General features: G+C 39.4%; 1 protein-coding gene across 1 annotated transcript in view; it reads right to left on the reverse strand.

Moving 5' to 3' along the window:
* LOC126354437 (protein fem-1 homolog A) overlaps positions 1–25,304 on the reverse strand; it is a 53,242-nt gene that overhangs the window by 11,305 nt on the left and 16,633 nt on the right. Inside the window, exon 3 of the mRNA XM_050004123.1 lies at positions 14,571–14,813. Within this exon, the coding sequence (XP_049860080.1) occupies positions 14,571–14,813 (243 nt within the window). The remainder of the gene's footprint in view (positions 1–14,570; positions 14,814–25,304) is intronic.

A 25,304-nucleotide genomic window follows, 5' to 3' on the forward strand; every position in this document is an offset into this window, starting at 1 on the left:
CATTCTTCTTAAAGTCTGAGGTTTGCTTGTCCCATACAGCTTGCACATCAGATGGAATAGTTTTGTAATGATTAGCTCTCCTGAAAGTATCAGAAGTTCTGACATAATATTGTGGGCCTTGTCTCCACTTTGCTCTTTCAGTGCTCTGTCGTATTCTTCTGGCAGTATCATATCTCCTATCTCATCTTTGTCTATATCCTCTCCTCTTTCTGTAAGATTGCATTCAAGTGGTTTTATATGAGCTCTTCATATTCCTACAGTTGCGCCTCTGTTCTCCAAATGTCTCTTTAATTTTCCTCTATGCAGTAACTATCTTTCACCTTGTTATATATGCACCTATAGCCTTGCATTTGTCCTCCAGCAGTCCTGCTTAGCCTTTTGCACCTTCTGTCAATTTTATTTTTTAAATGTCTGTATTTCCCTTTTGTCTGCTTCATTTACTGCATTTTTATATTTTCTCCTTCCATCAGTCAAATTCAAGGATTTCTACTAGGCCTTGTCTTTTTACCTACTTGATTCCCTGCTGGTTTTACTATTTCATCTCTCAAAACGATCCACTCATCTTCTACTTTATTCCTTTCCCCTATCTGAGTCAATGGCTCCATAAAGCTATGTCTCACACTTGCAACAACCTCTGGTTCTTTCAACTTACCCAGGTCCCATCTCCTTAATTTCCTACCTTTTAACAGTTTCTTTAGTTTTAATCTATAGTTCATAACCAATAAATTTTATTGTGGTCAGAGTCCACAGCTGCCCCTTCCTGGAAATATCTGACAGTTTAAAATCTGGTACTGAAATCTCATCACAACACATATAATCTAAATAATGGTATTCAGTTTCTCTGCTGATATCTTTTGCCCAAAATATTTTTTTTACACACGGACAGTCACACTGATGTACGAACAATTTACTTAATAGATCACAGTGTGTGTTCCAGAGGAGCCGCTCAAATGAGAATGTCATGTACAGATTTGTTGACCTAGTGAGACTACAAATTCAAAGCTTCAGAGTTCAATCCTCATTTGATTTTAGTACTTCTGCTGCTGATTAGCACTGCCTCACCTCTGGCAATGATTCATCGATGTCAAAAATGCCACATTGTACCATGTCGGTCTCCTTATGACTGAATGGTTAAGTCAGTTCAATGATCAGTGGAAGGCAGGTTCATAAAACTTTCAATAGGCCCAATCCTAGTAATGCACTGTAGTGTTCAAACCAAACTTCGCATTAAGGACAGCTTTACTTACATGTGTCACCAAATGACACAAGGATTAAATTACAAAATATCATCATAGGTGGCATTTTCTGTGATCTCTCCGATGCATTTGATTGAGTAGATCATGATATTTTCTAGAAAAGCCTTAAATTTTATAGAATTAATGGCATTACAAACAAAGGTTTGAACTGTAACTCCCATAAACATTGTAAATGTGGTGCGGAATAATTGAAACACTGCTGCAATGAGAGAATAGTTTAATGTCAGTGGAGGGGAGGGTGACTGTGTTAACTATTCATCACGAATGATGTAGTTCCACATGAAAAATTTTAGGTTCACTCCTTACATATGTGAATAATATTTCACATAACATATATGCTGACAACAACTTTAATCTCCTTAAAGAGGCCACAGCAAAATAAATTGTTAATAATGATTTTTTCTTCAAGGAATAACAAAATTTTCTCTACAAGTTCTATAATTTAGGAAAAAAAAGAAATGGTGTACAATATGACCAGGGACAGGAAATAGGGCAGAATTTTTCAAATTTTTGGATGTATACACTGATGAAATTTTGATTGAGTGGAAGATATTACGAAGGTTCTCAAACAGAGATGTTGAGCAACTTCTGTTCTTAACATAATTACTGGATTTGGAAACAAACAAATTAACAAGCTTTGCACATTTTAACTTAATAATGGCTTATGGCATAGATCCCACCCCACCCCCTCCCCATGAACCACGAACTTTGTCGTTGGTGGGGAAGCTTGCGTGTCTTAGTGATAACAGATAGCCATACCATAGAAGTAATCACAACACTGGGGTAACTGTTGACAGGGCAGAAAAAATTTGTGGTTCCTGAAGAGCAGCAGCACACTACATAGAAGTTGCAGTGACAACAGTCTGGATGATTGACTGGTCTGGTCTTGTAACATAAACAAAACAGCTTTGCTGTGCTTGTACTGCAAATGCCTGAAAGCAAGGAGGAAACTAAAGTCATAATTTTTCCCGAGGGCATGGAGCTCTACTGTATGGTTAAATGATGATGGCATCCTCTTGGGTAAAATATTCCAGAGGTAAAAAAGTCCCCAATTTGGATCTACGAATTGGGACCACTCAGGAGGATGTCTTTATCAGGAGAAACAAAATTGGCATTCTATGGGTCAGAGCATGGAATGTCAGATACCTTAATCGAGCAGGTAAGTTAGAAAATTTAAAAAGGGAAATGGACAGATTAAAGTTAGATATAGTCGGAATTAGTGATGTTCGATTGCAATTGGAACAGGAATTCTGGTCAGGTGAATACGGGTTTATAAATACAAAATCAAATAGGGGTTGACTGATTGATTGAGGGTAGGGGGGGGGGGGGGTGTCATCAGTCCTGCAATTCAAAAGGTATATGTGTAAGATAGAAGAGCTCGCTAAAAGTGGGTGAATCCAGTAAGGGGGGTCAAAACTATAAAGCGAAAGAGCTAAAAACACATGCACATTGGGAGGCATAAAAGGGGAGGCCAAATCTAAAAACTGGAAAAACAGAGGGATAAAAAAAGTGATCTTTGCAAGGGGACTCAGTCATGGGTCCCAAGCCAGAAAACACGAAGAGAGGCTCCAACCACAGCCACCCTGCCCCTGCTCCAGTAGTAAAGCATAACTTTATACCTGAAATAAAGTCCAATTTCACATAGGAAACTTGAGAACCAGTTCAAATATCTGTGAATCGACAGCAAATATTAGAGACAAGGAATCTGGAAGGCTATACTTAGTACGAAGGAGACATTCCACAAATATATGGGATACCATCGGCCTCGCTCCACAGCCACATTGTGGGAGTGGCTCGTTATGCAAGAGAAAACAATGGACGAGTCTAGTATGACTGATACATAGCTGGCGTAAGACAATGGACTCCTTCTGAGAGAAGTGGAAGGAAGAGCGCCAAACTGCAGTAGTCTCCTTGATTGTGTGGAGTTCAATACTGAGAGTAGTAGTGTACCAGATGTCACTTTGGCACAAAGAGAAATTTGATGTGTATCCGCATATCTGCACCTGGAATCATGAAAGAGAATAGGGAAAGTATTGGCCTCTCTAGCCAAACTGTCAGCCACCTGATTCCTTGGGATGCCCGTATGACTTGGGACCCGCAGAAAGACAACTGTGCAGGTGACACAGCTAAGGACAGAGAGGAGATCATGGACAGCAGACACCAAAGGCTGACAAGAGTAGCATTGGTCTATAGCCTGCAGGCTGCTCACTGAAGATGTACATATTAAAGCAATGTGGAGGAAGGCCTGAGTAACAAAATGGAGGGCCCTGCTAATGCCTAGCATCTCTGCAGTGAACACACCACATGATTCCGGCAGTAAATGATATTCCATGCCGGTAGGAGATGTAAAAGCATTTCCCACTTTATCTATCGTTTTAGAACTACCAGTGCAAATGATGGTAGTACCCTGGAACTCTTCAAGGACGGAATGTACAAGACACTTGAATATCAAAGGGGCAACAGATACCTTAGGACCATAGAACAGGTTGGTCCTAATCTGTGGTCTAGCCACCATCCAGGGGGTTGGGGGATGAGGAAGAGAAAAGGAAATACATGGGGCAATGGGGCACAATCCAGCAAGTGGAGATGGAGATCATGACAGAAGTGAGAAGCATTCCAACTGGCAATTCCACCTGAAGGCAGGTGTCAGAAGGGAGACGTCCCTCATTTGCAAAGAGGACGGGATACATAGGATGGTCAGGGAATCGTCAAATAGCGACTGCATAAGAAACCAAGAGTTGGCTCCGTGGTTCCTTTAAAGGGGGAATCTCCACTTTGGCAAGGAGCCTGTCAATGGGACTAGTGCCAAGAGTACCAATAACCAGATGCACTCCATAATGATTAACAGGGTTAAGTAGTTTCAGACTCAAAGTAAAGGCTGAGCCCTAACCCTGACAACTATAATTGAATCTGAACAAGACCAGAGCATGGTAAATATGGAGAAGAGCAGCAGTGTCTGCACCTCAAGATGTGTGTGCCAGGAGGCAGAGAGCATCATTAAGCTTCTGCATGCATGCTGTCTTCAGGTGGTGAGCATGGGGCAGCCACGTCAGCCTTTTATCAAAAAAAGTAGGCCCAAGAAATAGGACTGTGCTACAACATCTAGGTGTTTGTTACCTAATTAAAGCTCTGAATCGGGGTATACTGTGGGTCAATGGCAAAAATGCATAACTCACATTTTGTAAGGAGAAAACTAGAAGCCACGAGAAAGGGTCCACAGAGAGGTCTTGGAGCTGGCATTCAGCAGGTGCTACAGAGTGGAGGCTGCACCAGATGCAAAAATTGTCAACATTCAATGCTGGGCCAACCAGAGACCCATCAGAGGTTTACAAGCCCATTGATGGTGATGAGGAAGAGGGTGACACTTAAGACAGACCCTGTGGGATACTGTTCTCCTGGATCCGATGGGTGCTGTGTGAAGTGATAACTTGAAAGAGATGATGGGGTTATAACTCGTGGATAAATATCAGGAGGAGGCCGCAAAAGCCCCAGTCACAGAGGATAACTAAAATGTGACAGTCCAAAGCTGTGTCATATGCCTTATACAGGTTAAAGGCCACGACAGTATGTCAGCATTTAGGAAAAGCCTCTCAGATAGCTGTTTCCAATCTGTTAATGGTCAGTTGTATATCGTCCTTCCTGGAAGCCAAACTGATATTGGGCAAAATGGCCCGCGATTCAAGCACACAACATAATCAGAAGCTAACCATCCTCTCAAGCGGTTTACAAAATACACTGGTAAGGCAATTGGCTACTCTGTCAACAGCTGCCAAGAGACGTTAGGTTCTTCCTGGGCTTAAGTACGGGGATGACTATGCTGTCTCACTGTGGTGAGGGAAAGACACCCATGAGCCAAATGCAGTTAAAGACCCTGAGTAGATGTTGCCACCGGGTAATGTCCGAGTGCTGGATCACCTGATTGTGGATGGAATCCAGGCCTGGGGCCATGTCATTTGAAGACTTAACAGCCTGCAAGAATTCCCACTCAGTGAAGGGTTCATTATAGACTTAATCTTGGTGGGGTTTGAAAACAAGGGGGGGTTTCATCAACTCATCATTTCTGCCAGAGAAAGGCAGCAGGACAGGAAGAGGACACTGATGTTTTTGCAAAGTGTGTCATGAGGTGTTTTGCAAGGGCTGACGGATCAGTACACAGAACACCCTGTAGGATGAGACCCTGTCCAATTACAAGACTGCTAACTGTTGAAGTGGCACCCCCCCCCCCCCCCCCATCTGAAGAGGAGATACGGGTGTGGCAGTTGCTATATTAAATTAGGCAGTTCAACATACAGAAGTGGCCTACCTGGAGGGAAATAAAACATTGCAAATGGTGACTGCTGGGATCATTTGCACTTGTACTGCTATTGCTTCCAGGTTGGTACAAAGGTGGATCCAGTCGCTAGTGACATCAGTGGAAACCAAAGTGTAGACATCTCCAGATGTTATCTTGAGGTTGGCACATTTGTCCAATAACCAAGAAACATTTGAGAGTGGTCATCAAGGAAGTGCATTTCTTGAAGAGCAAGACAGAATGCAGAATAAGGGGGAACAAGTTGTTGTATTTCCAGTACGCGATGGTAATATCTGTTGCAAGTCCACAAGATTATCATGTGGCGAGAGTCCAGGGTAGACACAAAAAATCTGAGGGGAGGTCATGTCACTGATTCAGTAGTCGTCAATGACAAGAATGGGGTGTCATCCATAAAAACTGGGTCCGTTTTAAACTGGGATGTTGGAAAAGCCTTGTCCTTGGATTTGTGCTTCTTCTTCTTCTTCTTCTTCTCCTCCTCCTCCTCCTCCTCCTCCTCCTCCCCCCCCCCCTCGGGTAGGTGGTTGGGGTTGGAGGGAGGAGGGGTAGGTGGGAAGGGGAGGAGGGATGGGTGGGAGGGGGAGGAGGAGGAGGGGAAGGTGGGAGGGGGAGGTGTTCCTTGAGGGGAAGGGACAGGAGCTGCTGGCAGTGCAGGGGGGAAAAGGGAAGTGGGAAAGGTTGGGGGAGGAGGGGATGATGTAACTGAGGCAAAGGTAGATGAGAGATTCACTTGGTGAAGTCCTTCAAACTTCTTCCCGGCCCCAATGTAGCTGAGATGGTCAAGCCTCTTTATTTCCTGGACTCTTTTTTTTCCTTTGTATAAACTGGACACAGGTGAGTAAGGAGAATATAGACCAGGCAGTGGGGTGCAAGAGTTCCCCACATGAAGAGGGTAGCCACAGTCACCACGGATGGGAGTGGCTTAGCATCATGAGGACATGTGGCTGAGCATGAGGCAATGAAAGTAATGCATGGGAGATAGAACGAATGGTTTCACGTCCCATCTGTATACCATCACATCGATCATCTTGGGCAGGGTATCCTCTTCAAAGGCCACGATGAAAGTGCCAGTGTCTACGCAATAATCCTTCGGGCCCCTCTGGACACGCCAGATGAAACGAATGCCCCTTCGTTCCAGATTAGCCCTAAACTGAACTGTAGGAAAAGATCCCTATGGAAAATTACGCCCTGTGTCATATTCAGAGACTTGTGAGGTGTAATATTCAATGGGATGTCACCTAAGTGATGCAGACCCAGAGGGAGGCCGAATGGCAGGCAGAAGTTGTCTTTATAAGGAGGGAGACAGATATAATCTTGTTTAAGGTCTTAACTTCACCAAACTTGTCCTCAACGTGTTCCACATTAAAAAGAGGTTCGGTGGTGGCAAAAGTCTCCCCAGTCCTTGCACAGACCAGGGTTTTGCCCCATGCCAGGAGGCCTGGTCCTCCCCCCACAGGGTAGCCAAGGGGGAAAAGGCGGGAAGGCAGAAAGAGGAACTGAGACAGAACTATTCCTAAGAAGACACACAGCCGTGGAAGTGCGGCCAGAGAGTAACACGTTTCACGTACCCAACATTTGCCCTGGTACCACCCACACCAATCAGAGGCTTGCCTTGTGAGCACTACCCAGCCACAGCAATGGCTGTCTGGCATGACGGTCGTTCGTGGTATGAGAAGGAAAGCTTTTCATCCTGTGTGGTAAGTCTCCGCTGCCCTGCCATTCTGGGTGACTTTCCCAAAATCCTAGACCTCTCCCATCCTTTTCCTTCATCCTCTACCTTCACCTTCAATCCTTCTGCCTGAAGAAGGAGCCACTGGCTCCAAAAGCTTGCCTAATTACAATCCTCTTTTATGTGTCAGTTCTGCCACCGCTTGGTGAGTAGATTTGTTATCTATCCAATTAAATTATTTTGTCAAAAACTGATTGTTTCTGTTGTTAAGGAATCAGTAGTTTTTCAAGGCAGTCACACATCCTTGGCAGCAGTTTCACACAACTTAAGACTTTCACTAAGGACATTTCTATGGCTGTAATGTGTTGATGGAGAGAGAGGATATAGCTGCCTGGTGATTCCAATTTTTAAAGGACACCTGTAGCCTAAGTATCGATGGAGTGGTGTGGCTTGGCGAAACATACGTCAATTCTGGTCATGTTGTCAGGCAGGGCTGGACGGATGACACACAGCTACAGGAACAATGGCAGTGCCTTGTTGCAAGGGGTGCAGACTTATTCTTCTTCATGCAGGCACGCTGCAAGGTTTCCTCCCAGTCGCTTGCTTTTTTAAATCAAAGAAAATGGGAGACTATCATGAATACATGGACCATGTTACATGAAGAATTGATCCACATTAATTGTACCAAGTCATTCAAAGATTTACTAAAAGCAAATCTCTAAAAACCATCAATTTACATAATGCTCCTTACAGATCACCTGTTGACAAGGCACCTGCAATGTCAGACTAAAAGGAGGAAATGACTGACTGACTTCAGTGTCGTAATGTCGGTAAGTGATGACCTTAAAAGGTGGAGCTTACGGGAAGTCTTCATAAGCCACAGTTCCAGCTATACGAAATTGACAAACTAACAAAAAAACATGGGCTTACAGTTGTTGGGCAACTACCTTACCACTGTCATTTCAACCCAATAGAGTTAAAATGGGCCCAAATTTAACGTTACATTGCCAGAAATAACAATAAATGTACCCTCTCTGCAGTCGAAGCACGCACAAGAGAAGCAGTCAGCAACGTCAGTTCTGAAGATTGGAAGAAAGCTGTCATACAAATGAAGAGTGTCATGGAAAGAGCATGGCAGAATGAAGCTCTTTTGGAACATTCAGTGGGTGAGATAAAACTTCATTAAATGACAAAAGACAGTGATATCAGGGAATGTTTTTTCCATTATACTTGTAGTACTGGAGCACAGGTGGATTTAGCTTCTTAAGTTTTAAAATCTTAATAACAAGGCCTTAATAGCAACTAATTACAAAGGAAGTTCATCTCAGTAATTCAATCTGTATCACACAAAATAAATGTTGCTGTTTACAATGTAACTGCTGTAATACTTAGGCCCTGTTATCTGTACCACTTTCGTTATTTCTAAACAAAGAGGTTGGTGTATCTAAAATACTAGCATACATACTCGCATAAATGAGAAAAAAATTTAGTTCTTTGGGGTATATAATCTACAAAGTGGTTCTTGTGAGCCCTTCTACATAGGCCAGAGAGGTAGAAATTTTATCAACTAATTATAACGAGCATGCTAATCCGAACAATAAGACAGCATTCGGTCAACATCTTCAAAAGGAGCACCGTTCTGTTGGTAATATAGATACTAACATATTTACTTGATAATAAGACAAAGTATTTTCCAAATCGTCAGTTGAAAAATATAAGGTTGTCTTATATTCCCAGAAGAAACTGTTGCTGCTGAGGTTAACATTTTTATATTGTTTAATAGACTGATATAAGGGTCATTTTACAGTCACAGATGAAGCTTTGGCTACTGACATCACATGCAGATTTAGTATGAAGAAATCAGAATGGTAGGTTGGGCAGATGATACTTGCACTAGAACATGCTTGAGATTTCCCAATACACTGTAGCACTCGATACGGTGTTGGCCCTGCTCAAACAACCCTGCTCGAACAATCATGTAACATTTGACTTGTGTGGCACTAATGCATGGGATACAAGAGAAAATATGAACTATCTACCACCACAGTCTACAATCTATTGCTCTGCTTAAAATTTTATAATTTTGTGAAATATAAGAGGACATAACATGAACTTCTATCATCTTATTAGCTCTTGTATTTCAACTTGTTTGTGATAAAAGATCTTATACAAGTATGGATACTGTATACAAATATTTAGGGTGCTTTTTAAGTAAAGGTAGTATTGAAAGGCAAAAATGTAGTCCTTCAAAACATTGCTTAATTCTGAACTCAATCCAATGCTTTATTTGGTTATTAGAGACTGTAATGATATACCAAGTGGGCTGCAATGAGAAATATGGTTGCTTTTCACTTATTTGAATACCGAATAAAGAAGTTATCATTTTTTAGTCAGCTTTCGAACAAGATGGTGACATTCAGATGAAACAAGAAAGAAAATTAAACCAGAATTACATGTCTAAGAAATGAAATAAATCATATCAAACTAAGTGTAATTGTTTTATTGTAAAAATAAATAACAGCGGCAAGACCCGCTGTGCAGATAGTAACGACATGAACAAAAGTTTGGGAACTGGGCTGAATAGTGACTGCAATCTCTTATTTATATATTAGTCGGTGTTGTCACGTATGATCTGCACCCTAGAATCTATTACAGTTTGTTTAACAGTTGCCCAAGCACAGTACTATGGAAGGATTGGAGGGGAACAGTGATAACATCTTGGCTGATAACTAGGATGAGTGTGGGGAGGAGCTTGGTGAACAGACAGCAAAGTTTGTCATGCTGCTAACCGAGGCTTTCTATACCATGTACTTGGATTTTTATGAATAGAAGTGAAAGCAGATATGTATTTGGGGGGAGAAAAAGCTGTGTTCTCAGTTCCCACCATAGCGACTACATCAGAAACCACAACACATTTAGAAAGAACAGCCAAATACTTGTGACAATGAATATATAAATGTCATAGCTGAGATATGAGGATGATGGTGATTAAAAACAGTGATACCCCAGACAACAGGCTTGGTAAGCAAAAAAGGAAGTAAAGATAAAATTAATGTAAACCATTTCTTTTTGTTTATTTTATTTCTCCTTGTCTTATCAAAATGTAGGCAATATATAAATGGCCTAAGTTTAGAATAGATACAATGCTACTGTTTTGGTCAGATAATACAGTTTGTAACTTTGATTAGTCAGGATATATTACACAAATTTTTCTCAAGGTTCCTATTATAAAAAAAAAAAAGAGGTTGTATAAATGCAGTACTTGGGAAGTCGTGCATTATTCAACAAAGGGGTCACAGATGGCCATCTTGGAAGAATTGTAGATATTTTTAGAACAAATTAAAAGAACATGATAAATTTTATATGAACAGGTAGATTTTTGTTTAACAGATTCCTTGCACTCTTCAGGCATATGTTGTAATTTACATTTCTGCAATTATTTAGAATGTGCGTGTGGAGGCCAACATTGCCCCCTTCTCGCCAGTTGGTGATGACATAATCCAGACGCACACCCTGCAATGTTTTTCGAACAATTTTACAGAAATTCTTTGGTAAAAAAGTTCACGTTTGCCTTACTCATAGCTTTATATGTCAGCTTCATGATGATGTGCCCATAATTTCGTTAATGGTCATAGTAATTGTGATATTTGCCTTTAAGTAAGACATTGCACAAAACTCTATAAACAATTTGCAATGAAAAATAGGGATTCCAATGATTTTGTGTTTGGTGCTGATTTTTTGTCTGGTGCATATACCATAATATGTTGCTGGGTATCAAATTTAGCCAACATACTGAATTTTTCTTTAGACCAATCTCAAGAAAACTGACATGATGTAACACACTCATTTGTGGTCTTGCATGCCAGCGACATGGACAGAGTAAAATATCCGCAACATTCCTTATTTTTCATAAACAGTCTGCGATTCAGAAATGAAATTTTGGCAAATGATAGCACACAAAGAGGAGAATATTTGTTATATGGTTATCATGTGAAACTTCATTATCTACCATGTTATTTCACTAACTACCAATTTTTTCAATGAAATAATGTAATTTTTAAGGTCCATCGATAACTGGTGAAACAAGAAATGCTATGGGTTTTGGAACAAAATAAGTGAAGACATTACATGTTTATTTTTGTGCTGAGCAATTGCTTTTCCATAAGCTATTCACCTTACTTTTCCTCTGTTCATCACTTTTTCAGAATTCTCTTGCAACTGTCTCTGCACAACAGGTCAGTGAGATGACACTGTGTAAGCTCAACTGTGTTTTGGCAAAACAAGCAGATTTTAACATGGCAACAGGAGAAATGTGTAGTTTTTACTCATCATTTGCCACTCAAGATGCTTCTCTGAAGGTTACAAATGGCTAACAAGCAAGGAAAAAACAAATCACTGCTTTTGTTGCTTTTTCAATGGAATTATTCTTAGATACTAATCAAAGCAATGGTGACAGATCTTTTTGAATGGTCATCATGCGAGTGTAGGCTTCAGTTTAGAACAGCACTTCCCCTCCCTACTGCACCCGCATGTAACCCCCCCCCCCCCCCCTCCCGTTCTCCCCATGCATGACCAGCCGACTGCTTATCTACCAGCCACATTATTCTGCATACACTCTAGTATAGTATGCAATTTTATTCAATTTAATGTAGTCATTGTTTTCAGGCAGCGATTTATGCTCATTTATACCATGTATATTTTCAACATTTATTGTATTATAAGTGGCTATGATCCTTTCCTAAGTGTCATCTCCTTTAAAAAAAAAAATTGTTTTTTTTACCAAGTGTCATGATGGTTTTAGCCTTGATAGTGACTTGTTGATGTTAGGTTGTATAGCAGTTACTGTAATGTGCTATTTTATTCAATTTAATGCATTTGCTGTATTTGCGTTGTAATTAGTTCTCATTTACACATCCTGTATTTTTTAAACACTTACGTATCCTAACTGACTCTGATCTTCATCCTTGCACTTTAGCTTCCCCCTTTCTCTTGTCTTTCCTTGTTTATAATTTGGTTATTTACTTTAATCACTAATCACATAGCTACGAGTGCCTCTTGCAAAGTCTACTTTTGATAACGCTACACTTTTTCTAAATGATTTGTGTGCTTACTCTCACAACATTGTGGGCATTCACAGTATGGTTTGGAATGTGTGTCCTATGTGCCTTGAGAGTAGCCTGTGCTTGATAAGAGTTAAATCCCAGCCGCTATGTTTCAACATTTTTTTTTTTTTCCAAAAATAATTTTATGTATAATTATGGAAATTATTTAGTGTAATGCAGAGCTTATTTTTATGCATGTCATTGCTTTGCACTCTTGAAAATAAGCATTACAGCTTACTTTCTTAGAGCCCTTAATCTTGATTCTCCTTGCCATCTACAATGCCCCCCCCCCCCCCTCCTCCACCTCACCCACTACCACTCTTGGGTTCTTCCTGCCCCTCTCAAACCTGATCCACCCCATTCATCTACTCAGCTCTTAACCTGTGGCAACTGTGTTCTACACTTCCATGTGCTAGTGTAAATGTGTATATACATAATGAAAACATCTACTGAGCTACAAGAAACAAATGATTATTACTCACCACTAAAGCTCTCAGTGTCTCAAAAAGGTGTTAAAACATGTAGCCATAAAAATCTTCCCAATAACAAAAAAATGTCTGACAGATAGAAAAGAATATTTTAAATATAAATGGACAATGTTTCTTCTGTACAAATCATCTGTTTATACGCAAATTTTTAATTTAAATCTATTATCAAGTGTAGTTTAGGAGACAAAGGTGTTTAATTTTGTTGTTTAAACATGTTTCACTAGAAATATGAGCAATGTCAAAGACTAATATGTCCACTTTTATTACATTTAAGATACTGTACTATCTAGTGATCAGTGGGTGGCCAGCATACACCCATACATGTAAGCAAGTCATGTATAAGTAGCCTGTAAATTCAAGACCTTCTCTGTATACAGTGGTAAGGGACAGTCGATCAGAAATAAGAAACCTCTATCTCAAGTTTCAGTTTCTCACTAACAGCAACGTTGTCAGAATATATGCATGCAAATAGTGATAAGTGCCAAAAACCTGGCTGCCAATAGCAGTAATGCATGCAGTGTCACTAACAGAAAAAGGCTTTTTAGGTATAAATCCAGAGATGATTTGGTCAGCTATGCCTCAGAAAAAAAACTGTGACTATGTTTGTGAACGGAAATGCATTTCAAAAGTTCTTTAAAATCAGCTAAGAAATTTGTGTAAGGACATAAAAAATATTGTGTCCTTTACCATAGTTTACATGAATTTATGTGACAAGGTGATCCTAGAAGTGTTATGGACCATCCTCAAAATTGAAACTTCCTGGCAGATTAAAACTGCGAGACTCGGTCCGGCACACAGTTTTAATCTGCCAGGGAGTTTCATATCAGCGCACACTCTGCTGCAGAGTGGAAATCTCATCCTCAAAATTGTTTACACGCTGTAGTAAGGTGCTTGTTTCAATTAAATTTGTATTGTGCTTGTGCTGAATCATACATTAATTTTTGAGGTTATTATATTTTGCTAATGCAAAAATTGTTAATGTAAATCTTAGTATTAAAAACTGAAACAATATCAACCTTTTAAATTTATATTTTTGAGAGGTTTCAGAGTAAAGGTCTGTTAATTTACCCAGCAAGCAAATTTTGGGTAGAATTTACAATTTCAAATGTATGCTGTTACTGTAGACACATTTGAAATCTGTGACTTATTGAATGGAAAAAATCCCATTGCTTGTACTTGAAATATCTTACTTACACGATTTTATTGAAACTTTTCTGCACGATTTCTCAAAAGAACCAACTTGCCCTCACCATCGTATACATCTGAGGTCCTCAGTCGACCTTTTCTACACCATTTCCATAAAAAATTCAAATCAACAGTCTACATAACATGGAACTAACTAATTAATAGTTTGTTCAATTTTTGCAGGCCTTTGCTCAGAAGGATTGAATTCTCAACTTTTATTACTGAGTTGGGTTTTAATGTTATTTAGTGATCAACAAAAAATAATGGGCGAGTTTTTAAGAGAAGCGGTAATCTACACAGAAATCCCTTAAGGGAAATAAAGGTTGATTCAAACAGAGACTAATTATCTGCACAATCCTGGAGCATCACAGGTTACCAAAGGAAAATAATTAATCATTTTCATCTTCTTAATATGAAAAAAACAAAGTATAAAGTAAATCTACAATACTTACAGTGACCATATGAAATAAAAGCACAGACAACATTCATCTTCAAGAGGTTTTATTTCCCCAATAACTTTCAAACTCTTAGCTTTAGCAAGTGTGTGTAAAAACATCTTACCTGGTTGTCATCTTGAAAATAGGAACTTTTTATTGTATTCAGCCTTGAAACACACAAGTGAAGCAATGTGTCACCAGTTGAAGCTGATCGAGGATTTGACTGAATTAATTCCTCCACCATATGAGCAACATGTTTGCGCTCATCAGGTGAACGTGCAGTTTCCACGAGCAGATAAATCAGGTGAGTGATGCATTTTAGTATTCGGTCAAAACTTTCTTGTTGCCGTTTTTGAATTGGTCGCACCTAAAACAAATGAATGTCATGGTTCTCTTCAATTACTTGTAATGTTTTACAAGTTGTTGGAAGATAGTATTTCAATAAGTGAATTCAGTTCCCATCTCATCAGGGGTATAAAGACAAAATAATCAAATCCAACTCACTGACAAGATGATGCAACATGTATTCTGAAACTATTTTACAACTGACAGGTATAAAATTTGATAGTACAAATAGTATATTAATAACAATATGGATTACATGAGAAGACTGTGCACGTAAACAATGTATTGCAAAATCAATGAAAATGTTTATTTTTCATAACTGCAAAACTCAAAGCTGGATGGATGAACCTGTAGTAGCCGATGCTGACACTTACCTCTTTCTTTACCTTCCAAATTGTTACACTTCCAGTTACCCTCTGTTCACTTACACTGAACAAAAACTGAATAGAGGAAAATACTAGTGCACTAAAAATTAATATGCATGCTTTTCTTTTTCTGTCATCACACAGCTAAACAATATACAGCAAACTTTCATCTATCAGTTTTAACAAACAGTCGAGTCTGCATGGATAACAAAAAAACATGGATAAACCAATGTACATTATTTTTTCAGAAACTGCTACCCTGCGCTAGTAACAAAACACGTTACTTGTAACAATTTAAAGCACATTGTATTACTTTCGTGTAACTTGTTTTAAACCACAAACTGGATGTTATTGACCTTCAGCTCCTACGGAAAAGATTAGGCAAATACACAGAATGGAAATTAGCTGCAGACATATTCCCATTTACCTATAGTCACAAATGGAACATAGTGGAAAAAATATTTGAGGGACAGATCACGGTGGGATTGCGGATTCAATCGCCTTCAGATGATAAAACATGAATCACATGCATTAGTACTGTACTACAAATGAAAATATTGTACTGATTATACCATAATATTTTAGGCTTCATTTTGTTTAATTTAAAAATGGAAAACATGTGCACGGATTATCCGTAAATCTGATAATCAGCAGCTGTCGATGGTTGGGTGATCCCTGTATATCCTAACCTTAGCAACCTGACCATTATATTTCTGATTTTGTAAAACAGAAAAGCACATCTTAGTCTACAACACACTATCTCTCTTCATCTCTCCTCTACTCCATTTCCCTTTTTTGTAGATCTGTTACAGTCCAAATGATACTTCTTGGATAAAGAAACCACAAAGCCATGATGTTGGACAAGATGTAGACATGTAATTTAGCTATCTTAACATTGGCCACAAAAGCAATGAATTCATATTTGTAGCCATATCAGCATAGGTGAGCAATCTCACAAAAGAAAGCATGTTCCAAACCAGCATTACCAGATACACAACCAGTAACAAACGAATCCAGTAAACGAGTGACTGAGTGCATCAGCATGACGTGGCACTAGTGATAACCTGCAGGGTACGTGGTCCTTGTTAGGCAGTTGCATCACTTAAGGCAGATAATCAACATGGAGGTTTGGTCATCTGGCCTCTATCATTCACACTCCACAAGGATTTGAACAGGCACAAGAATGGAGGGGTTAACTAGTTATATGGAGCTCCAATGTTAGGCACAGTATGGAACCCCTAGGGAAGACAGCATTTAGGGCTGGAAAGAATTCCAATGCACACACTGTGTATCTTCCAGGGGGCCTCATCTGAGATGTGGAGGAGGCTCTGTCTGCAGCTATCGACGTTGCAGGGTACAGTAGCGTGCAAGCTGTCGCTCTTGGCGGCACCAATGGTGCCTGTCACTTGGTTTCTAAGGACATTCTCAGCTCCTATGGGCATCTGGCAGAAGTGGTGAAGACTTGAGGCATCACTCACAGGTTTCAAGCACAGCTCACAATTTGTAGCCCTCTAGCCAGACATGATCAAGTTCTTTGGTTTGGAATCTAGCACAGTGTCTCAACCAGACACTCCATCAATTATGTGATGGTCATGGTTGCAGATTTCTGGACCAGCATTGTAGGGTACAGATGGGTAGGACTCTTGTTGATATGTCAGGAGTGCACTACATTAAGGAAGCAGATACTCTGGTAGTGGAGTTCTTGAGGAGTACACATGGGTTTATTTTTAGGCTAGGCAGTAGTATGAAGTCATCTGATGAACACTTGCCAGTTGATTTACAGAGAATGAAATGACATCGCATGTACAGAAGACACACTTCAATTGTCAAAATTGTAGTAGTAAATTAACAAAGTACTCATAACAAAGCTTTCAAGTTTACTGCCCCCCAGGAACTTTCTCAAGCTTAAATTATTCTTGGCACCGAGAGCTGGCCTGAAACCCGAAGTAGAAAGCTCCGAGATATTTAGTGATTCATGGAATTTATATCAGAAAGACAGATTACATGCCCTATGAGGGTGGGTGTTCATCGTAGTGAAGTTATATGGACACGCGTAACAGGTCTAGGTAAAATCAAGTTAATTGTTGGATGTTTTTACCGATCACTAGGTTCCACTGTGTCAGTCTTAAGAGCCATTCACCGGAAGTCTACTGCCAGTACTGCAGAAATACCCAGATCATGCCATATTGGTTGGAAGTGATTTTTTATCTACCAAGTATAGACTGGAAAATCTATGGATTTACTGCAGGTAGTATGAACAGACAGTCTTGTGAAGTATTTCTCAACATGTTTCCTGAAAACTGCCTTGGACAACTAGTTATGCAACCCACACACAATGGAAATATTTTAGACCTTGTAACAACAGTCATGCCTGACCTTACCAAAGGTATCTGTATAGAAACAGTGATTAGTGATATTGACATCATCACAGTGACAATGGTTACAAAACCACCAGGAAGGCCAGGAGAGTGTTTATGTTAGAAAAAGCAGATAAGCAGTTAGAATGAAATTTTCACTCTACAGCGGAGTGTGCGCTGATATGAAACTTCCTGCCAGATTAAAACTGTGTGCCAGACGGAGACTCGAACTCGGGACCTTTGCCTTTCGCAGGCAAGTGGTAGAGCACTTGCCCGCGAAAGGCAAAGGTCCAGAGTTCCAGTCTCGGTCCGGCACACAGTTTTAATCCGGCAGGAAGTTTCAGATAAGCGGTTGTTAGCATCCGAATGGAACAATGAACGGACATTGTTTAGCCCCCGTATGATGGATGTAGGGGGATTATGAGCAAAGTTTAACTGATTGTAAATCACACTCCGGAGACATATGTGCCAAGTAAGTAGATTAAAGATGGAAATGACCATCCATAGTTTAATAATCAGAGTCGGAAAATGCTGAGGAAACTGAAATTATTACACTCTCAGTTCAAAAAAAGAGTGCACAAATGTTGAAACACAAAAGTTCATAGAAATTCAAGTGTCCATAAGAAGAGCAATGCACAAAGCATACAACAATTTCTACCATCATATCTTAGTGAAGATTTTACCAAGAACATGAGAAAATTCTGGTCATATGTAAAATCAATAAGAGGGTCGAAAATTTCTATCCAGTCATACTGTAGCTTGACTGTCATACAGACTCTGACAAGGAGCACACTGAAATTCACACCTGTGGTGCAGAGAAGCAACAGAAAGGGTCGAAAACAAATTGGTTGCCAGGTCCAGATGGAATCCCAATTTGGTTTACAGAGTGTACTCTGCAGCATTGGCCCCTTACTTAGCCTACATTTACCGTGAATATCTCGCACTGCGAAAAGACCCACGTGAATGGAAAAAAGCACAGGTGACTCCTATGTATTAAGGAAAGTAAGAGAACTGACCCACATAACTACAGACCTCTATATCCTTAACATGGTTCAGCTGCAAAACTAACTCATTCTGAGTGCAAATATCATAAATTTCCTTGAAACAGAAGAGCTTTGGTCCACAAATCAGCATGGATTTCGAAAGCTTTGATCATGTGAAACTCAGCCTGCCATTTTTCACATGATATTCTATAAACAATGTATGAAGGAACATTCCACAGTCCTAGATTTCCGGAAAGCATTTGACATGGTGTCCCAAGGCAAATTGTTGATGAAGGTCAGAGCATACAGTTTATATTTCCAGATATTTGAGGGGTTTGAAGACTTTTTCTATAATGGAATCTAATATGTCGTCCTCACTGGCGAGTGTTCATCAGAAACAAGGGTATCATCAGGAGTGCCCTAGGAAGGGTGATATGACCACTTTTACTCTCTAATTAATGAATGACCTGACAGACAGTGTGAGCAGTAATTTATGGCTGTTTGCTGATAATTCTGAAGCATACAGGAAGCTGTCCTACAGTTCCTTTTCCTGATAAGCAACTTCTACAACATTAAGATTACAGTATACGTAACTGTTCACTTTACTCAAAATTATAATATCTCTCTCAGTTAAAGGCTGTGGCGACTTATCAATTACCTCTGCATATTGCTGGATGGATGTTATAACCCATCAGCTTACGATAAACCTTAAATATTATATGATTTTACTTGCATAGATTACATTTAAATCTAACTGTTTGCAGTACACTATGGGAAATTTGTTTTGCAAGTACCTCTCTTCACTAACACCAGCTGTTTAAATAAACAACTCTGCACTAAAGGTAGTGGTGTGAATTATAAAATGCGTAATGGCAAAATAAACAAGTGACAGAAGGTTATAATGGCTCTGAGCACTATGGGACTTAACTTCTGAGGTCATCAGTCCCCTAGAACTTAGAACTACTTAAATCTAACCAACCTAAGGACATCACATACATCCATGCCCAAGGCAGGATTCAAACCTGCAACCGTAGCGGTCATGTGGTTCCAGACTGTAGTGCCTAGAACTGCTCGGCCACACCAGCCTGGCCAAGTGACAGAAGCAGGAAACTGTTTTATTGTATTTTTCCTAATCATTAGGAACGCTTTGCTCCTCCACAAACCTATAGCACACTGCTGCTAAAAGAGGAGCCAGATCTTTTGCATACTCTATGTAAAATTGTATTGGTATCACATATCTAGTGGTCTTTCCTTTGTTGAGGAATTTCAGTTGCTCTTCTATTCTGTGGTCGCCTATTTCAAATCTGTCATTTTGACATTCATGCGATGATTTACAGGAGGAATCAGAGTATGATCTTTTCAGAGAAAACGTTTTGAAAGAAGATTTGTAGTATTTCAGATTTATCTGTGTCACCATCTGTTTTGATACCATTATAGTCACAGAGTATCTGGACTGATGGCTTTGATTCATTTACTCAAAACTTCTTAGGATTTCTGTCTAGCTAGTAGATAGACTTTTACTTTTGAATTCACCAAACGTTTCATTCATGGCTCTGCTAACGCTAATTTTGGCTTTGTTAAGCTCAGTTATTAACTAATTCGTCCTGTTCAGTCTTAACCTTGTATGTGGGCATATAACAGGCTGGGAAGGCATAAAAAACGGTGGGTTCATTGAGGGAAGTAAATAAATATATGCTGCAAATGAACAGGCCAGACACAATTTCAGTGCAAATAAATATGAAAATTTCCAACAAAAAACTTACAAAGAATAGATGAGTATGGCATCTAATGCCAAATCCACATCTTCCTGAATTGAGAATCCAAGCACAATAAAAGCATCAAGACCACAAATATTATTTAAGGGCATGCAGCATGCTGCAGGTGTAGAGTCAGCCATAGTGCCACTTCAATCATTGCTATAGGGGCAGTTTTTGTCTTTACTTAACACTTCTGATATGAGTGGTTTGAAAACTAGTCACCACCAAGAAATAAAAAAGGGTACTTCTGTATGCAACTTACAACAGAGCTACAACCATACATTTCAATAACAAATATTATTAGTGTTAGACTAAAGTTCTTAAACAATGTGTCATTTTCACGTGCACTGCCTCCACTGTAAACTATCCTTTAGAATGAATTGACTCACCAATACAATTTAGTAATATGTTCTGCAGATCTTCAATTTTTTCTGCAATATTAGGTGTACAAATGTACCTTAATTTACAAAAGATATGAAGACACCTGTGACCATTTATTAGTTTGCAAAATACTGAGCAGCCACTGGATTTCAACACCTCAAACACAACATGCATTAGACTAAGAGTATTTACACATTGCTCTTTGGCAATCATTGTGGGTGTGGTCAAAATTATACTCATATATCCATTCAGATCACTTATGGTGGTAGTTATGCTGAGCCTGTGATTTAAAGTAATCCAGGCAAATAATAGTATTAGAGCAGATAATGGTGAATTAGAATCAGGGGATTCTGACGACACACAGGAAGAATGATGTGATTTACAAGTTGTTTTCATGTGTGTCCTAAATTTACCTTCTGCCAATGTTGACACAGCGAATAGAAACCAAGCAGAAAGCTGTTGTGGCATATTTTATAATATGCATTTTGTGCTGTACATTTTGCTCTATAGATATGGAGCCTTCACATATTTTAGCTGTTGCCAGAACTTCCTTAAGGAAGGATCTCCAAGTTTCAATGCAGCAGCTCATATCTCTCAATCCAGGGTGTGTTGAACAGAAATGTTGCACATCATACGCCTGCATTTGCAAATCATCTTGTCACTGTTGTAGGCATCCAACATACCACTTGCAAAATGAATCCAGCACCTTTCAGCAGAGTGATGCTGTTCTGAAATTCCTTGACATACTAAAACTATACTCCGAAGCTGGACTTGAAGCCAGAACTTGCCTTTTGTGATGCCCTTACTGACTAAGCTATTGGTGTTATCCTATCCTTGAGGCGTGCTAGTCCAGCAAGGCAGGCATGAGAGCTTCTGGAAGTTTTGAAAATAAGAGAGACATACTGCTGGAGCTGAAACTGCAGCTGTGAGGTCACAAGTGTTGCCAGGGTAGCTGAACTAATAAGAACACTACCAACTTTTAGTGCACCGATTTAGGTGCACACTGTTCTTCCTTCTATGCTTAAGCAAACTCAGATAAGCTCCATATATGTGAATAATTTTTGTAATCAGTTTACAAGTTTCTGACAAGGCGTTTCAGCAGTGTTTCCCCTGAATCAGTGTCTGACGGTGCAGCGCACTTCACCCGATAGACCTGATGGTTGTTAGCGATGAGAACATTGTTCCACCACTGCTAAAATTCTATGAATTTATTGTTAAAGAATTTGATCACAAAAAACACTGTAAAATTTTGGACTTCCGAACTGTACAGATGTTAACATTTAAGAGTGTATGTTCTTTTATGATAAATAAAACACTTAGTTCATTGTCAAAGTTCTGTTGTTACTGAAGCCTTTATTTGACTAAGGTAGTGAATTAATCTAATCTTGCACTCACAATCCCTTTGTAAGCAAAACATATGGGTTGTGTTGTATATTCTCTCAGTTTTTATTTAAAGCTGGTTCTTGAAATTTTGTAAATAGGCTTTCTAAAGACAGTTTAGAATGTGCCAGTTTACTTTCTTCAGCATCTCTGTGACCCTACCCCATGAGCCAAGCAAATCTATGACCATTCATGCTGCCCTTCTCCGTATATGATCCATAACCCCTATTAGTTGTATATGATACAGGTCCCACACATTTGAGAAATATTCTAAAATGTAAAATGTGTCACATGAGTTATTTGTAAGCGATCTCTTTTACAGACTGACTGCATTTCCCCAGTATTCTACCACCTGCTTCACCCACGATTGGGACTATGTGATCATTTCATTTCATTTCCCTACAAAGTGTTACACCCAGCTATTTGTGCACATTGACTGATCCTAACTGGGACTCATTGATATTATAGTCACAGGATACTACTTCTTTTTTCATTTCATTTCATGAAATACACAATTTTACATTTCTGAATGTTTAAAGCAAGTTGCCAATCTTTGCACCATTTTGAAATCTTATCAAGATGTAACTAAAAATTTATGTGACTTCTTTCACACAGTAACTCATCACATGTAACTGCATCAGCTGCAAAAAGTCTAAAGTTACTACTAATATTGTCTGCAAGGTCGTTAATATAAAGCATAAACAGCAAGGGTACAGTTTCTTCTACATCTGATGACAACTCTCCATCCAAGGTAATGTGCTTAGTCCTCCCTACCAAACAGTCCTCAATCTAGTCACAAATTTCGCTTCATATCACGTATGATAATATTTATTATCAAAAGTGCAGATGTGGTACTGAGTCAAATGTTCTTCAGATATTGAGAAATACTGCATCTACCTGACTGGCTTTATCCAAAACTTTTATGTTTTGTGAGAAAAGTGCTTAATGGGCTTTATGTTGGTTGGCATGGAGTGGGTCATTTTGTTCAAGATATCTCATATGTTTGAACTCAGGATATGTCCCATGAATCTACAAAAAATTGATGTCAGGGATAGGGGGTGCCAGTTTTGGTGATCACTTTTACAACCCTGTTTGAAAACAAATATGACCTGTGCTTTCTTCCAATTACTGAGTATGGTATTTTGTTTGATGGATTTGCGATAGATTATAGTTAAAAAGAGGGGCTAATTCAGCTGTAAATTCAGTATGGAATCTGATAGGGATTCCACTGGGCCCTGGAACTTTGTTCAGTTTTAACGATTTCAGCTGTTTCTCAATGCCACTGACACTAATATCTACTTCACTTATCTTTTCAAAGATATGAGGATTAAACTGGGGATTTTTTGCCTAGCATTTCTGTTGTAAAGAAGCATTTGAAAATGGAGTTAAGCATTTCTGCTTTTGCTTTTTTACCCTTACCGGGAGTTAGAATGGGAAAAATTTTATTTTTTCACATTTTTGTATTTTTATCTCATTATCAATTTGCAATTTTCTCAATAAAATGAGATTATATATATCTTATAAACTCACACAGGAAGTATTTTATTTTATTTTTTAAAATATAATCTATACTGGTTGAAAATGTTAAAATTTTTGCATGCATTACTTCAAGATCTAATAAAGCCGGTATTTTTATATAGAAGAATGTCGATTGCTGTGTTACAAAGGTTAAATTATGCGTTTGTTTTGGTAGCACTGTCAACACGTTGTATGTCGAAGTGCTGACGTTTTCCAAGGAAAAGTGAGGAATAGATTGGTAAATCTCTCAAAACGTAAAGTATGATACCATAAATGAAGTGTTTTTAAGAAACATGGGTTTCATGGTAATAGATTTTCAAATAAAGAGAAACATTGTGTTCAACATGTGGCATGTGAATTTACAGACAATGAAATACAGGCAACCTCGTCAGTATCTAGAGAAACACCCATTAGTTCTTTAAAATAAAACTTTGTGATACACAGTTTACTCAAAACAAAAGTGATGTAAATCATAGGTTAGGGTATATTCTGATAGATTTCCACATCCTAACAACAGTGTTAAGTGAATGAGTGTGTTGTAAAATATGTGGAGGGCCAGTTAGTTTACGTAAAGACAGTAAGGTGTCAAATTATTTATGATAACATACAAAAAAGTACACAAAATTTTAACCGTGTAGTTAAAAAAATTGTATTTCTGAAAACAGTGGCTGAAATGTAATTATTGTAATTAAGTATTTAACGTCTCGTAAAAGTATCATGCCAATGGCTACAGTGGTTCCTGAAATATAGCGTAATTTTTTTTCTCTTTTTTTGGGGGGAGGGGGGGTGGCGGGGGGTGTGATATGGGGGTGGGATAGGGCTCAAAACATTTGAGGTCATAAATGCCTAGTGGAGAAAATAGAATGCTGGGACTGTGAGGGTAAAAAAAATGTTTCGAGGTACAATACAGAAAGGAATAAAAAACAAATCTACAACATCAAGACGTCTCTTTTAGTGTCAACAAGACTCTGGAGTCACCAGGTAGAAATCAAATCTCTTTTGTCACATTACTGCTTTTAACAAAACTTAAAACATGAGCCACAGCTTGCACGTCATCTGCTAAAATGTTCGGCAAAGCGGGTGGCAGCCCGACTCTGAGACATAAGTGGCTAAAGTAGGGGCAGAGGATCAGGAAATGTCTGATTGTTAATGGTTGTCTACAGAAAGGGCAGCTGGGTGCAGGGTTGCCACTCAACAAGTGGCAGTGACTAAAGCAGCAGTGCCCTATTCGCAACACAGCTAACAGTACTTCCTCATGGCGAGACAGCTAGGAGGAAGTCGACCAGGCTGTTGGGAGAGGTTTGACTTCTCTAAGTTTGTTCCCATGAAGGGAGCATCAATGGTCATGCCAAAGTGACGTGATACGCCAATAGAGAAAAGTACAAATATCTTGCGAGGGAACAGAGTAAGAGGCGGGCTGACTGAGATGGACTGCGGCCTTGGCTGCAGTGTCATTCCCAGGCACACCAACATGGCCAGGAACCCACATGAGGATCACTTGGGCTACCCCCTTCCGGGAACAAATGGAGGCAGTCCTGGATCCGTCGAACGAAGGGGTGGACCGGATCTGGATAATCCAAACTCTGAAGGGCACTGAGGGAGTCAGGGCGTATCACAAAGTGAGAGAGCTGGTGCCTCCAGACGTAATGAACAGCCTGATAGAGGGCAAAAAGCTCTGCGGTAAAAATTGTGCACTGGTCAGGAAGCCAGTATTGAAACTTATCATCCCCGACAACAAAAGCAGAGCCAACACCGTGGGCGGGCTTGGAACC

This window comes from Schistocerca gregaria, chromosome 3, assembly GCF_023897955.1.
Source record: "Schistocerca gregaria isolate iqSchGreg1 chromosome 3, iqSchGreg1.2, whole genome shotgun sequence".
Classification (NCBI taxonomy): Eukaryota; Metazoa; Arthropoda; class Insecta; order Orthoptera; family Acrididae; genus Schistocerca; species Schistocerca gregaria.